The sequence below is a fragment of the Dendrobium catenatum genome, unplaced genomic scaffold (assembly GCF_001605985.2).
Source record: "Dendrobium catenatum unplaced genomic scaffold, ASM160598v2 original_scaffold_96786, whole genome shotgun sequence".
Taxonomy (NCBI): Eukaryota; Viridiplantae; Streptophyta; class Magnoliopsida; order Asparagales; family Orchidaceae; genus Dendrobium; species Dendrobium catenatum.
The window spans coordinates 1,153,295-1,170,200 of NW_021415225.1; the positions used below are offsets into that span (position 1 = coordinate 1,153,295).

Consider the following 16,906-nt stretch of genomic DNA (forward strand, 5'->3'; position numbering starts at 1 on the left):
TTGGGGTGGTGAGAATGGCCGGCGGTGGAAGCTATGAAAGTAGACGAGTGGGGAGGGAATTCGATGCAGGAAGAAAATTAAAAGAAAAAGAAGGATAAGAGAACCGCGAACCTTGAAATCCACCAAGATTGACGGGTATTGCTTTTGCCCCACTTGGGCCTCTCCTCTCACTAACTCGCTAAGATATCATCCAAAGAGAGAAAACCTAGAACTCACAAAGAGATCCATAAGCACAAGTTGAAAATTTCATATTCATCATCATCCCAATACAAAGCCTAAGGCCTCTATATATAGGCCTCCACAAATAAGAAAACTCAAAAGACTAACATTCCCTCCTGGCCACACAACTCACTAAACTCCCCTCATAAGGGTACAATGGGAAAACAGAAATATCAAATAAACTAGTTCATAAAGCACATAAAATAAATAAACTCTAGATCGTAGCTGTAGATCTTCCGATGTCCTCATCAGAAAGTCGTGATAGGAGGGGCTTGAGAAGGCATTGACGATACTAAAGAAGTCATAGCATGAGCTTATTGGAGTAGGCATCAACGGACCTGCAACATTTGAATAAGAAGAGGAGTTCATCATATTTGTGGAATTAACTTAATTTTGTCCGCTGCCCTAAACAGAATGGGGAGAAACCATTTAATTCTTTAATTGAAATGTAATGGCTTAAATTACAAGGTTAGATCTGTTAAGATATGGAGCCTAATTTTTGCCCTGATCGTGTGGTAATGGGTTAGTTGGAATTTATGATCTTTGCTGATGGGTTCTCAGGCTGAAAAAGCTTTGTTGGCCTCTTTATATGGAATTTTTATTGCGTCCTCCCACCTGACGTAGAGATACGTCCTCCCACCGCCAAAAAACTCGGTTTTTGCTCGGTATTGTTACGTATTATTTGATAATAACGAGGAATATCATCATGTGAAGACCAATACCGAGTTATACCGAGCACTACCGAGCAACACAAAAAAATACCGAGTTTTTTTCTAGGAAAAACTAGGTATTTTTTTGTATTGCTCGGTATAACTCGGTATTGGTCTTCACATGATGATATTCCTCATTATTGTTTGGTATTGCTCGGTATTTGCTCGGTACTTCTCGTTTTTTAGCGCGATTTTAGCTCTGGAAGGACGTATCTCTACGTCAGGTGGGAGGACGCAATAAAAATTCCTTTATATGAGAGAATGGATTTAGAGTTCTATTTTAGAAGAACGAGGAACTATCCCGCTAAACTGCTCCAGAATTTATGATCTTTTTGCTGATAGGATGCAATAAATTGTATTTTGGATTGACTATCTACAGCTCTTTATTATGCGTAGTGCGTTGGGTGATTAGTGAGAATACTAGACGCTATAGAGACCTAAACGCTAGTAATGGTTGCGATGGCCATCATCAGGCTCTGGAAAGGGATCACCTTTCTGTTGCCTGGGGTAAATCAGATCATAAATTGGATAGTCAATGAAGTACATAAGAAATCTTGCATCAGATTTTGAAGGGCCGAGGAGATCGAGTGCATGTGATAGGACAATTTCCAATCGAATTCCATACCACTGTTTGCCGTTCGTCATTTGTTTCATTCAAACTCCAAATCACGCCAAATTCTGGTAGATGAACAGTGCGATGTCATATTGGCGTCACACTGTTCATAAGGCGTCGCACTGTTCACCTACGCCGAAAAAATTCGCTGCGTGATTGCTGAAGAAGCGCGCGAAAGAGGAGAAAAGTTCACCAGAGATGGTTACATTTGCAGGAAGCGCGCGAAAGAAGAAAAAATTACGTTTGATTGCAAATGAATGACTGCATATTGTACTGCATTTTGGAGTGAAAAATGGGTTTTTTCGGTTGGAGATGCGCCCTTAAGATATAAATTTGTAGATTGTAGTTGCCCTTAAGGACTCTTAGATCTCTCATATTTTCTTCATGAAACTACCATGCGTTTATTCATGTTCCAAGTTTAGTTGAGGTCTTGTATTGGATTTGGACATGAGGGCTTGTTTGTGGTGAATGCAACTGTTTGTAAACGCAGCTATAGAGCTATTACGGTGAAAATAGCTTTTATAAAAGCTGTTGTGAGTGTTTTAATCCCTCTTTTTTAAATTAGACAATTGTGCTTTTACATTTCAACATATTTAGGTTTAATTTGGGGCGGCTTTTTTGCTGCTTCTTAAAATAAATTTTAGTACAAAAATTTTAACTTTTATACTTGATACGTCATGCAAAAATTATCTTGATCGGGCACGAATCTCGAGGCAAAAGCTAGTTGGAAACTTCAAAAAATAATTCCGAGAGCACCCGAACTCCGATTTCAGCAAGCTTATAGTCGAACTGAGCGTCTCGGAAATACGAACTCAACGACACCAAATTCGACCCAATCCGAGCCAAAATGGGTCCGTATCATGGACCTGAAGCGCTGTTGGAAGGTTCAAACCGCAATTTGAGTTACCAAATAGTCTCCGATTTTAACGAGCTTATACTCGAATCGAACAGCTCGACGAGACGAGTCCAACGAGCCCAAGATCATAGAATTCCGACATCACTAAGGCCTTCAAATGTCCAACGAACGGTGCACGATAATAGGATTTAATATCGGCCATCCATTTGACCACTCCCTATTCGCCCCTGATCTCATGCCTATTTACGGGCCATGCCACTCCAAAAAATCTATAAATAGAGCCCTCATTTCTCATGAGAGGGGGACTCAAGCAAGAGAGAGAAAAAGAGAAGAGAATGAAGAAGAGAAGGAGGAAGGTCCTCCTCGACGGCCGCCGGACCACCGCAAAAGTCTCGCCGTACCACCGCCGAACCACCACAGGAACCTCGCCGGACCACCACCGAAACCTCGTCGGAGTTTCATTGCACCAATGCCTTAAGGTCCGACGTTCAGTTCCTACGTCCTGCTGAAGACCCGACGTACTGCTTAAGGTCCGACATTCAGTCCCTACGTCCTGCTGAAGACCCGACGTCCTGCTTAAGGCCCGACGTTCAAACCCGGTCTCCTACCGACTACGGTCTTCCCGACCTCTGTCACCTACTATGGTCCTTCCGACCTCCATCAACAGACAGCGGTCTTTCAGACCCCAGTCTCCTGCCGACTACGGTCTTCCCGACCTCCGTCGACTACTATGGTCCTTCCGACCTTCATCAACAGACAACGGTCTTTTTGACCCCGGTCTTCTGCCGACTACGGTCCTCCCAACCTCCGTCGCCTACTATGGTCACTCCGACCTCCATCACCAGGCAACGGTCTTTCAGACCCAAGTCTCCTGCCGACTACTGTCCTCCCGACCTCCGTCGCCTACTATGGTCACTCCGACTTCCATCACCAGACAACGGTCTTTCAGACCCCAGTCTCCTACCGACTACAGTCCTTCCGACCAAGCAAACATGTATATGTAACTCCTACCATGTAATGCAATCTATATGATGTACATTTGCTACATCAATCCAAGGCCTTCTCCTAAGGAAGGGCCTCATTTGTAATCGACTATAAATACTAGTGAATTCATTCAAACTGGGCCAGGCCCCGTAGTTTTTCCCCATTTTCAAGGGTTTTCCACGTAAAAAACTCTGTTGTCTCTTATGAATGCTACACCCTCTCACTTATCTGATTGTGTGCTGGATCTTCGTACAACGCTAAGACGTTAAACTATATATTTCTCTACCGCCGCGAATACTCCAGGACGCAACAATACTAAAAATTATTTTGAGAAGCAGTAAGAAAGCCGTTCCAAACAAGACCTTAGTTGCTAAGCACCGCCTCTTATTATAGAGCTCTTTGAAAAGTAGAAAAAAATCAACTCTAATGTTTTTGAATTGACTCATTTGTTTGCTTATTTTTTATGAAAGATTGAAAATGATTATAATGGAAGTATTTATTTAAATAAAATAATAAAAAATGTAAAATTATATAAGAAATAATAGGAAATCACTTGGTATATGAAAATGGTATATAATTTTTAAAATTTTATTAATTTTTTTAACTAATTTTAAAATATTATAATTGTATTTTATATTAATATTTATTAAATAAGCTATCTTATAAGTTGAGTCTTAGGTCTTTGCAACTAGGTGTGTCAATTTTGGGTCACGGGTCAGGTTCGGGTAGAATCCGAAATTGACCCGGCACTATTCGAGTTTGGGCCGCCCGACTCGTTTTTGCAAAGTGGTCAATTTTTTGGACCCGAACCCGACCCGCGGATAGGCAACTAACGTGGAACTGGCCTGTTGCAGCAGTGGACCAACGGAACTGGACGCGCTATGTGGAAATGATACGGGATGTTGGGTGTTCGCGAGGGCTCGACGTTGGGCGCCCTCGAGTGCTCGATGCGGGGCGCGCTTGAGTGTGCGACGCGGAACCGTCATGCGGAACTGATGCAGGGCAGCTGTGGGAGGCGGGGCGGGTTCATTCGAGCAGACGGGTTTATGTGTTATTTCGGGTCATTCCCGTGTTTTTGGGTTAACTCGACCCGATTTTTCAAACGGGTCCAACTCATTTCGGATTCGGGTCAACCCAAACCCGAAATTTTTGGGTCGGGTTCAGGTCCGGGCCAATATTGACAGGTCTATTTGCAACATCAAAAGTGCCTTTAACTAGCCACTAGGCATGCATTAATACTTCATTATAATCAAGTTGGAGTAATCTCTCTCTCTCTCTCTCTCTCTCTCTCTCTCTCTCTCTGACTTGGATGCCCAACAACATTAATGGAGGCTATTAACAATAGCTAGAAGACTTCATTTTCATGTTCATCATAAATTGCTGCCTTGCACACAATGACACTATGATAAAATATAAAATATTTCATTTTAAATAGTACTAGTTGCATGTAGATGAAATATCAATAATAAGTAGTAGAGTCTCCAATGGTCTACAACAACAATAAAAACAATTAGCTTTTATTCTACTATATGGGTTGAGTCTTTGATGGTCTGTTTATAATTATAAAACCTATTCGTTTAAATTTACTCTTTGTAAATTGCAAAATAAAGAGGATTTGAGGAACTTTTATTACATCCAGTGAACGTACGCTCCTCTACGTTCATTTTTAGACCAAAACAGCGCAAAACCGAGTTTTTTTTAAAAACTCGGTACTCGGTATTGCGCTTTTTTTGCCTAGATCCGAACGTAGAGGAGCGTACGTTCACTGGATAAAATAAAAGTTCGGATTTGAGTGGTATGTTAATTCTCTCAATCAAACAAGTCAGTGAGGGCGAACTCGAGCTAATGGAGGTGCGTGTTCTTAGTGCTCTCATCTTGAATTCGCCCGTGCCACCATTTGTTGGTGGAGAGCTTTCGCTTCTTGTAGAATCTCAGGTTTAAGGATTACAATATTAGAGGTGTGTTATGTATGTTTGGCTGATTAGATTTCTAAAAAAATATTATAATGTTTTGCTTATTCGTTTTGGATAACTTTTTTTGCTATTTTATTTTTCAAATTACTATTATATTTCTATTTGATTATCATTTATTTGGTTTTTTTTATAAAATTTTTATTAGAGTGATAGCTATAAGGAAGATAATTAGGTTTTTTTTCACAAAAATTTATAAAACTAATAAAAAGCCAATAATTTAGAAAAAAAAAATTTTGCATGATTAATTTTAAAGATTTACCTACTACTTCAGACTTGAGCTACTGCTACTCTTTCTCTTAAATATGGCTTTGACCCGACCCAACCCGCAAACAGTAAATGTGCGCAATCGCGTGCGGGTGGAGCTGGAGCTTGGCAGGCTAGTGGTGCAAGATGAAGCCAGGGTTGAGCGTGCCGACCGACGGATCGCTGGAGGCTGGGCCTGCAGCTACTGCGCGGGCCGTGCGGCTAGGTTTTGTTCAACTTTTTGTTCTCGGTGGCAGGCGAGTAGGGCGGCAGGCGGCGGCAAATCTACTAGTTGAAGAGGCTACGGCCGGCAGGCGAATGGTTCGATCGACGACGCATGGCGGAGAGGGAGGCGACCAACGACGGCGATGCATTCTCGCAGAATAGCGAACTGCGGTTCCGCGTACAGCGTAGGCCGGGTTAAAGGGGTCAACACGGGTCATTTTTGGGTTGTTGGGTCAACCCGAGCCCGACCCGACTTTTGAAACGGGTCAACTTGGCAAACTCGAACCCGACCCGTATGTGAAACGGGTTGACCCCGAACTTAAATTTTTCCGGGTCGGGCTCGAGTCATGTTTCGAGTCGTGTCAAATATTGACACCCCTATTTATGATGCACAATAATAATCACTCGTGATATTTGTTAAGAAAATTTTTTGTATTGGCATTAATATTGATGAACTATTTATATTAATTTTTTTTAAATGTAATTCAGAATCACCTGAACTCTAATTCCATCGCCCGATTGATGTCATCGAGCCATTATCGTCTGATCATCGATATTTTACCCCATTGTTCAATCGTCACAATCCATTCATAACAAAGGGGTGAGGTGGTGCGCTCTGATTCACCTCCGGACAACGTCTGATGTCCACACAAAATAATTTTTTCAATAAATGACTCCAAGTTAAAAGAGAATTCGAAGTAAGAGACTTGGTCCTTGCAACATCAAAAACGCCTTTAACTAGCCGCTAGGCATGCATTAATACTTCATTGATTGTCACATGGGTTCACCAACTAAATAGGAAAAATCAAAGCTTCTTAGCAACCTACCTTTGAGGTTGCTTTCTTATTTATATCTTTAATGCTAACCTAGTATGATTAATGGAGGCCATTAAAAATAGTAAGAAGACTTGTTTTTCATGTTCATCATAAATTGCTGCCTTGCACACCATGACACTATGATAAAATATAAATATTTCATTTTAAATAGTACTAGATGCAAGTAGATGAAATTTCGATAATGAGTTGTAGAGTCTCCGATGGTCTATAACAACAACAATAACATCAAGCTTTTATCCTACAACGTGGGTTGAGTCATTGATGATCTGTTTATAATTATAATACGTATATGTTTGTAACTTATTCGTTTAGATTCAGACTCTTTGTAAGTCGTAAAATAAAGAGGATTTGAGAAATATATTTAATCTCTCAATCAAACAAGTCAATGAGTCGAACTCGAGTTAATGGAGGTGCGTGCTCTTAGTGCCCCCATCTTGAATTTGCCCGTGCCGCCATTTGTTGGTGGAGAGTTTTCGCTTCTCGTAGAAGATCATAAGTTTAAGGATTACGGTATTAGATGTGTGTGTTATGTATGTTAGGCTACTAGATTTCTAAACAAAATACGATAATATTTTACTTATTCGTTTTGGGTAGCTTTTTCACTATTTTATTTTTCAAATAAAATTTTAAATTTTATTAGAGTGATAGCTATAATGCAGACAATTAGTTTTTTTTTTTCACAAAAATTTATAATAACTCATATAAAGGCAATAATTTAGAAAAAATTAATTTGCATCAGTAATTTAAAAGAAAGATTAACCTACTACTTGGGACATGAGCTACCTTTCTCTTAACTAAGGTTTTGATTGGGACATCTTTCTCGCTGCTTTTTAAAGCAGTTTCTTAGTACAAAAATTCAAACAAAGCATACGTTACTACTAACTTTCTCCATGGTAAAGTCCCTCTCATTTCTAAGATGATTATGACCAATTTTATTCATCATCCCCTTTCATTTTGTGTCATGATCATGTTATGGTGCATAATAATAATCACTTGTGATTCGATTGCATGAATATTGAAGAACTATTTAAATTGAAAATTTTTTAAATTAAACTCAGAATCATATGAACTCTAATTTCGCCTTCTGATTGGTGTCATCAAATCATTATTGCCCGATCATCAATATTTGACCACTATTATTCGATCATCACAATCCATTCACTATAATCCAACCAATATCGTCTGATTACTATCACCAAACAACAATATCGTGCATTGGTATTGAAGGAAAGGTGTTCTCAATCTTAAAATTTGCAAAATGGATGGGATTGAATGTTATTTATTTAAAGTTTATGATAATCTATGATGCACCGACACTTCTCCTCAAAGAGGCGTGCAGTGCCCGACACCATATCCGACACGACACTCGCTCGACACTCCTCCGACACGTGTCGGACACGCCGAAAACGTGTCCGATTAAAAAAATATTAAATACAAATTGGACACCTGTGTCTGACACACATATCTTAAATATTTTATGATTTTTTTAAATATAATTTCTTGTATTTGACGGGATTTAAACTAAATTTCTTATTTCATATCCACAACACCAAATCAATGTCCGCACTTAATACCCAATCATCCAATATTTTCATTTTCATTTCTTTTTTGGCAGTGAAGGTATTTTCAACTCCTCTCTCGATAACTTATATACTTGAAATTATAAAATTCGGAGGACTGGATCTCTTTTATGGCTGTAGTGTAGACCACTGAGAAGTAATTGAGAGATGATGGCAGTTGAATAATAATAATCTAATGACAATTATTAAATGTTAATAATTTAAAATTAGTAAAAATATTTATTACAAAATATTTTATAAATAGCAAAAATTTAAGATATTTATGTATAATGGTGAGAATAGATATAATATAAAAATCAATAATTGTCAATTTTAAATCATAGTAATAAAAAAATAGATCAAGATATACTAACCCAACTTTTTTTATGCATAAGATTTATTTTTTAACTAAATAATTTTTTTTCAATGATTTATATAAATAGCTCAAAATTATTGTATATTTATATATAGTTTTACATAAATTAATATTAATCATATATTTTATATAATTTAAATTTTTTTTATGTTACATAAATAAATATTAAATTTTAAATTAATATTAATATATATATTTTTTTATATTTTTATTTTTTTAAGGCAGCACTGATTCTGCATCTTCTTCAACTTTCAGTAAAATCCGGAAAGCCACCACTACGGCAAAAAGACAGAAGACAACAGGACGTGCGCGCACGCGAGAAGTCCAAAAAGATGAAAACTTTACAGAGCTCAGTTCATCGCCATTGCCGCAGAGCCAGCAAAAGGCTAAAGATCTGATTTCCATCAATAAAAAAGAAAAGAAGAAAACAACAAACCTCAGGCGAAGAAGAAGAAGAAGAAGACAAAGCAGAGCAATCAAGCTCAATATCAAAACCTTCTCAAACACTCAAGTAACGAGATAGATAGGCCTCATCGTCGCTTCGCCGGCGGAGAGTTCATTACTCTCCAGAAGATTAAGATCCCTAAGGCTAAAGTACGGCACCTGGGTCTCCATGAACTCAGCTGCACTCAGCGGACCGGAATTCGCTCGAACCGCCCGGCACGGCATGCTCTCCGTCGCGTACAGCGGCCCCGACGGAACCCGGCCGCCGACGCTTCTACCAACGCTTCTCCCGCTCTTCCAAATAAGCCCAAACGCGTTCTTCCACCATTGCCGCCTCTTCTTCGACTTCGTTCTCTCCTCCTTCGAAATCGGCTTCTGTAGCTTGAAATGCAGCGCGTCCGCCGATCGAGACCCGTCGCTTCTCTTTCCATGTCTCCGCGCTTCTTCCAGAGCCTGCGAATGGATCGCTCGATTGATTGAAAAGAAATTGAAAGGGGAGGAAAGAGGAGGAGAGGGAGAAAGAGACCTGGAAGTAGTCGATCTCGGGATCGAAGCCGTAGTCGCTGTAGTGGTGGGGAATCGGCATTGGAAAGATGGGGGTTTTGGTCGCCATTAATGTGGGATTAAGAGGACGTGAAGAACAAACGGATCGATTCTTTGGATGGCCTGTGGTATTATCTCTGGTTTTTCTAGGGCAGAGGAGCTCCAGTCCGAGGGCGGATTAATAAGATTGGACAGGTATTTCGAGTTAACTACGAGAATGCCACGCTAGTTGACACGGGCCTGTTGACCGTTGCAAATTCGGATCTGGTGGACCCCACTCTATCCGCGGTTCGTTCTTAAATAATTAAGCCAAAATTAAAAATATAATATATTTATATATATGATATTTAATCTAAAAATTTAGAGACTTTGAGATAATATTCTTATTTTTTTTTTAAATTGCATTCGAATGGAATGTCTAAATTAAGATTCTCAGTTGCCTAACTTTAATCTCTTGAACCCTATCTCCCAACTATAATCTATGCATCACAATATCCCAACTATATCCTTGACTCCTTGTGACCATTATCTTTCAATTTTGGCCTATTAATCACTATCACTCGGCTATGTTCTCTAGACCTAGGGGTGTAAGTGAGCCGGGCGGCTCGCGAGCTAGCTCGAACTTGACTCATTTTTTGGTTCGTGAGCCGAGCTTATCGAGCTCACGAGTCGAGCTTGAACTCAAATTCGAGCTTGTTTATTAAACGAGCTCAAGCTTAAATTCGAGCTTGATTGAGGCTCGGTTCGCAAGCTCACAAGCCGGCTCTATTCACTATTATGATTCTTAAAATTCTTTTTATTTTTAAAAAGTGTCTAATCCCACCTAATACCATCCTAATCCCGACTAATACCAACATAATACCATGCTAATTATGCCTATTTGAGGCAGACAGCACTTGAGTCTCGAGGTCTCGAGGTGCTCGCATCAATCCCGTGGCTCAAGGAGGTCATGTCAATTGCGTAGCTCGATCTCGGACGACGGGATGACGAGAACGACTCTTAAACATACTGGCGAATTCAACTTAAACAACGCGTAAGTAAACAGGACTATGCAGAAGCGGATGACACGGATGCAGAGGCTGGATGAGCTATTCGACAAGAGGCTCAAACTCATTTACAATGGAACAAGTCAAGCTCGATGTGACATCCTTCTTTTTCTTTTCTTGTATGTTTTGGTCTGATTTGAGATTTCCTTCCAGGTTCGTCCGGACGAAGTTGGGATCGTTCGGGACGAACAGTTGAAACATTGGCAACTCGAGAGCATCGTCCCAGGACGATCATAATTATCGTTCATACGAAGGCAACCCGAGGGCACCGTTCAGGGACGTAAGCAATTTTCGTCTAAACGATTGGAATCCATAGGAGATCGTCTCGGGACGATTGGGGCATATCATCCGGACGATCGAGTTTGATAAATATCCGAATAGTGATATTTTTGAAGAGAGAGAAGGGCAGGAGAGAGAGAAAATGAAGGAAAGAAGAGGAAATTCGCATTTTAGGCATTTTCGGCTCCTCGTCGCAGTTAGGAAAGTTAACCAACTCGAGGTAAGACACATTATGCCTTTCTCAATTTTAAAAAATGTGATTTTTGACGGATTTTCTGTTTCAAATTTTGTTTCCGTTTGCAAAAAATGGGTATATCTTTCTACCGGTAAAACTTTTACCGCGTAACTTTTGGTATGTTGTAGAGATTGTCATTTTGCATGTTTTGAGTATTTTCTGTAAGTTTTTCACCGGATATTTTGAATTTGTGGAGTTTTTATCGAATAGTAAATTATCTGGTTGTTGAAAAATATTGTTTCAATACAAGAAAAGTCTTGAAACTACGTTTTACACGATCTCTATTAATTTGGTGATTTTATGAAATTGTGCATTCTTGATTCATTGGCTTTCTGTTGTTAGTCGCTATACGAAAATGTGAAATTTTTATATGTGCTCAATTACTCTGTATATGATGATTTGATGTTTGATATGATTTGAATGATATCAGAATGGAGTTATAAGGGGCCAGAATCCTTTGAGATTCTGTCTGTGTCAGGGAATATGAAAATGAATTCTGATCTGATAATTCTGTATATCTGATATATTCTGGTGCTGTAAGCATAAAGGGAGGCGTAAGGGGCCAGAATCCTTTGAGATTCTATCTGTGTCAGGGAAGGGAGGCACAAGGGGCTAGAATCCTTTGAGATTCTGTCTGGGTCAAGTATATGTGATCTGATATGTGATTTGATAATATGATTTGAAAAATGTGATTTGTGATTTATACGATTCTGTGATACGAATTTGATTTAGTTCTTCTGTATCTGCTATTTGATTTTTATTTGAGCATCCGATCTGTATGAATATTTGAAGTCTGTTATCTTATCTGTTCTATTCTGGACGAATATCTGAATTATGTCTGATATTTGATATTATATGATTTATGTATGATTATCTGAATTATGTACGGCCATTTGTGTAAACTGTTTCTGTGAGTATTTTGATATGAGGGTTTTTGGATATTTTGATTGGCTAGTGTAGCCTTGCTGAGCTGTTAGCTCACTGTGGTTATGTTCATGGTTTTCAGGTTCTGGGAAAGGGAAGGAGATTTTGGACTAGCCGTTCAGTATCTGATCTGAGATTAGGTATTTTTGGTACTTTTGATTTTTTTTTTTTGTACAGTCATGACTTTTCTGTTATGTTCTGTACTTTCCGTTTATAGTCATGCACTGTAATGTACATGATTATTTTGACGAAAGAAAGAAGAAGATGTTGGATGAGCTTTTCTGTATATTTGAATGTTTGTAGTAGCTCTGTATAATACCCCCCCCCCCCTAAAAAAATTAAAATACTATTATCTTTAGGTGGTTGTCCCCTAGCAAAATTAAATACATTGTGTATATGTGTTATTTATGAATTCGTCCCCCCTAAGAATCAGCTGGTTCCGCCCCTGATTGTTAAGTCATAATATCCCAATAATTATCGCTACTATGATCGTCCAATCATCATCGTCTATTGTCATCAGCAACGCTGATCCATGCCATCGTTGAAATAAACATCAATGTCAGCTAACTTCGGTGCTCGTCATTACCAGTAATATGAATGCATGTCATTAACTATAAGACCACAGTTTGTCATTGAGCTCGTCGCTCATCATTACCAACAATGTGTAGTCATAGTTTGAATATGATTTGATTGATAAGCTCCTGTTCAAATTTATTTATTTAATTTCTTATCAACCTAAAATAGAAATTGAGCACAAATAATTATATATTTAATATTAATAATTAAGCATAAAATATTATTATTAGGAATAATTGAGTTCATAAATTTTAATAAAACTTATGTGTTTATTAGATATTATTTAATTTTAGGGTTAAATAATAATTAATAAATAGATTTATTCACAAACATAAATAGACATTTCGTATCACCATTTAAAATTTATACGAATTTCTCGATTATTATTCATTAGTAACCGTTAAGGAAATGTACCGGTTTTGGCCGATACCGGCACAATCCTTAAGCAGGTTAATGAGTCAAAGGGTATTACAGTCATTTTCACCGATAAGGAAATGGACGGGTTTCATCCGATACCGTTACGATAAACAGTTTATTAATTGAATCATGAATTGAGCACCAGAGCGTGAGATCAAAACGTGCCGATCACGTGACCAAACTAAGTTCAATAAATACTACGTGAAAAAAGGAAACCTTTTGAAAACCTTTTGAAGCAGGCTGATTGATTGAGTGCATTATTGGCCTATATTTGAAATATGGGGTTTAAAATTGGGTGTTTTTGGAATTATTATTTTTTTAATATGTTTGTTTAGTACATTAGTGTATATATATTTTTTTATTTAAAAAATAAATCAAGTTGCTATTACAAATATTCAAAATAATTTTTAGTTGTTTTAGATATTTTTAAAAATAATCATATTTATCACCCTCCACTATTTTTAGGCAAATTTAATTAGGGCTGTCAAAAACAGATCACGGGTCGGTTTCAAATTCAACATGGAATTGACCTGGTACTATACGACCCGACCCGTTTTTGCAAACAGGTCAATCTTTTGGACCAGAACCCGACCGTCTTCAGGTCTGAGTCAACCTGAACCTTACCTGCTTTGGGTATGTTTTACTTTTTTTTTTTTTTTAATTTGATCTATTTAAACCTAAATCAAATTAAGATAAAATTTACTTCAATGAATTTAAAATAAATAAAGTTTAATTCAATTTGAGCAACATAGTTTATTATTTTTTGGAAATAACATTTACTTAATTCATAATAATATTTTAAAACCCTCTTAAATTAATGAAAAACGTATAAGCCCAGTTGATTTCGTGTTCCTGATCAATCCAAACCCGACTCGATTTTACAACTGTGTCAAAATCCCTAACCCGAACCCCCAAAATTTTTGGGTTGGATTCGGGTCGGGTTTTCGGGTCGTGTCAAATATTGACACTTCTAACTTTAATCATTATCAACAACAGCATAAGTCATTGGCAAACATCACTATCACCACATAAATCAATTTATTTAATATTTAAAAAAATAAAAAAATTCATTAAATCATAACATTATATTTCAAATCAAAATATAAATAAAATTAAATTAAAAACACAAAAATAAAAATAACATTAGAACTGATCCCAATCAACCCCTAACTCTTTGATTGAGTGTCAAACAAATCCTAAGTATATAACACTTAACACCATAAGGATGGTTTTCTTAATAAAAGGTTAACAAATTAGCCTTCCCTTACTGTTTTATCACATTTACTAGTCATAAAGTAGCTGATAGGTCTATCTCAAGCTTGGAAATGTCTTGTTTCCACTTGCTCCTAAGATCTGATCCCCATCTGATGGAAAACTTATTATGTGCGGAAGCGGAACCCCATCCGGGTACCTAAGCCCGCGGCTCGGTATCGCTGACGTAGCTCATTCTGATTAGTATCCGGATGTAGAGTTGCGTTCGGCGTCAGCACAGAATTATCTTTCTTCTTCCAACATACATTGGTCATGTCCTTGAAACCATGAACACCTCCGATTGGCTCTATAAGAAAAAATTTTGATCTTCCTGTTGATGATATTTCAATCCAATCAATCGATTAAAGCCTTGAATTATTAGTCATCATGGTTACTACCATAGTATAGAAACAATGTCCACAAGAAATGGAGAACTTTTCATTCTTCTGTGAGTAATAATGTCTCCAAAGAGCTTGAAAATGAAACTGAAGACATTATATGATCTGTCAATTGATCCATAAGAAAGTAAATGTTGCTTGAGCTCTCATGCCTGAAGTCCTCAACAAGGAACTCATGAATCTTGCCACCTACCTCAATTAAACTCCTTCCTTCAACTTTCTTCACCCCTCCCTCATTCATCAGCTTTCTAACTTTCATCACATCTTCCCTTCTCTGCATCTCACAAAACAAATTTGACAGAAGCACAAATAACCCAGAGCTGTAAACTTCCAGCTCCAGTAGTTGTTTCATTACCTGTAAGCCAGTCCTCAAATCACCATGAATCCGGCAAGCTCCAAGCAAAGCACCCCATATAACAACATCGGGTTTCATCGTCATTCGTATTATGAACTCGATCGCTCTACCGATATATCCGCTACGACCAAACAGATCAACCATGCAAGCATAGTGTTCGATTTCATGTCGAACATTATAGACAACATCCATGGCTTCAAAATAATGGTGGCCAAGTTCTAGTAAACCTCCATGGCTACATGCAGATAATACACCAACAAATGTAATTCCATCAGGAGAGAATCCATAACCTGTCATTCTTCTAAAGAGTTCAATAGCATCTAAAGCATTCCCATGGACTGCTAAAGCACCAATCATTACATTCCATGATACTACATTCTTCTTTTCAATCATATTAAATAGGCTTAAGGCAACATCCAGATGGCCACATTTCACATACATGTCGATAATAGAATTCAGCAGGATGAGACTAGGATTTGTGAAGTTTTGAACTATGTATTCATGAGTTATCTTACCAACAACTAAATTTCCAATCTGGCTACAAGCAGAAAGAACATTGATCAAAGTTACCTCATCTGGGACAATACCTGAGATCTTCATCCGCTCATAAAGAAGCAATGCTTCCTGACACTGATCACTGCTGATATAACAATCCATCATTGCATTCCATGAAACAATACTTCTTTCTTGCATTTGTTCAAAAAGGGACCTAGCAAGATCGAGCAAGCCATTCTTCGCATAACCTTGGAAGAGTGAAGTCCAAGACACCACATTTCTCACCGGCATCCTATCGAAACATGCCTGAGCCAAAATCAGTTCCCCGCATTTTCCATACAAATCTACCAAAGCATTGTTTACAATCAAATCTTTATTGACGCGATTCATCACAATGAAATGATGTAAACCCCTGCCCAGTTCCAAATTTCTCGATTGCGCGCAAACTGAAAGCAAGCTGGCTAGAGTGAACTCATCAGCCTCCAAACCCAAACCTCTCATAACTTTAAACAACTCAAATCCGCTTCTATAATCACCCATCTGAGAATAACCATCAATCATTGAATTCCATGAAACAATACTCTTTTGAGGAATTTCATCAAACACCTTATGCGCACAACAAACATGCCCAGAAACAACATAAACATGAAGGAGGGCATTCATAACGACAACCTGCGATGCAAAACCAGTCTTAATTATCATGGAGTGTAGCACAAACGAGTCCTCAAGGGTTGATTTTTCAGCAATAGATTTGAGAACAAATGGAAAGGTGAAGTTGTTGGGCAATAAACCTTGTGCCATCATTCTGCGGAGGAGGACGAAAGACTCCATTTTTGTATCGCTGTTAGAGTAACCTCGAATTAATGTATTGTACATGAATCGGTTGGGGAAGGCAACGCGGTCGAACAGTTGGCGGCCATAGTTGAGGTCGCCGGAAGGGGTGAGAGAGCAGAAGGCGATGAGGCTGGAGAGGGTGAGGGTGTCGGAGAGAAGTCCATGGCTTGTGAGCTGAGCTTGGAGCTGCTTGAGCTGTTTCATGGAGCAGCATCTCTGTAGAAGAGAATAGAGATTTGCTTGAAGTTTGAATCTTGGAAGGGCCGTGGCTTCAGGCGAGAAGCGCGATGGTGTAACTCTCGATTGGGACCAATGGGAACAATGATAAGTCTCCATCCATTGTTCGTCAAATTATTGCATCCTGTAACCGAACGGGTAGATAGGCTTGGATATTAATAAAATATTATTTTAACTTAAACATGTTAAAGCGTAGATAAAGCACAGGCAAAACACAGGTAAAGTGCAGGTAAAGCGAAGTCAAAGCGCAAGTCAAACAGCGCAATCAAAGCGCAAGT

The 16,906-nt window shown here is 38.4% G+C and overlaps 2 protein-coding genes across 2 annotated transcripts; both read right to left on the minus strand.

Moving 5' to 3' along the window:
• Positions 1–8,837: 8,837 nt before the first annotated feature.
• LOC110109028 lies at positions 8,838–9,791 on the minus strand. The gene is made up of 2 exons (XM_020839924.2): positions 9,565–9,791; positions 8,838–9,491 (listed from the first exon to the last, which is right to left on the minus strand). The coding sequence occupies exons 1-2, from the start codon at positions 9,649–9,651 to the stop codon at positions 9,102–9,104; spliced, it is 477 nt and encodes a 158-aa protein (XP_020695583.1). The 5' UTR covers positions 9,652–9,791; the 3' UTR covers positions 8,838–9,101.
• Positions 9,792–14,124: 4,333 nt separating this feature from the next.
• Positions 14,125–16,676, minus strand: LOC110108996 (pentatricopeptide repeat-containing protein At2g22410, mitochondrial-like). The gene has a single exon (XM_020839881.2). It carries the CDS (start codon positions 16,593–16,595, stop codon positions 14,748–14,750), a length of 1,848 nt encoding a protein of 615 aa, XP_020695540.2. The 5' UTR covers positions 16,596–16,676; the 3' UTR covers positions 14,125–14,747.
• Positions 16,677–16,906: the final 230 nt, after the last annotated feature.

What these genes read in the sequence shown, in the direction of transcription:
- LOC110109028 (XM_020839924.2), bottom strand. Translation starts at nt 9,651, where the DNA reads ATGGCGACCAAAACCCCCATCTTTCCAATGCCGATTCCCCACCACTAC. An exon ending in CCGAGATCGACTACTTCCAG is followed by an intron (nt 9,492 to 9,564) that starts GTCTCTTTCTCC and finishes ATCCATTCGCAG; the next exon opens with GCTCTGGAAGAAGCGCGGAG.
- LOC110108996 (XM_020839881.2), bottom strand. Translation starts at nt 16,595, where the DNA reads ATGAAACAGCTCAAGCAGCTCCAAGCTCAGCTCACAAGCCATGGACTT.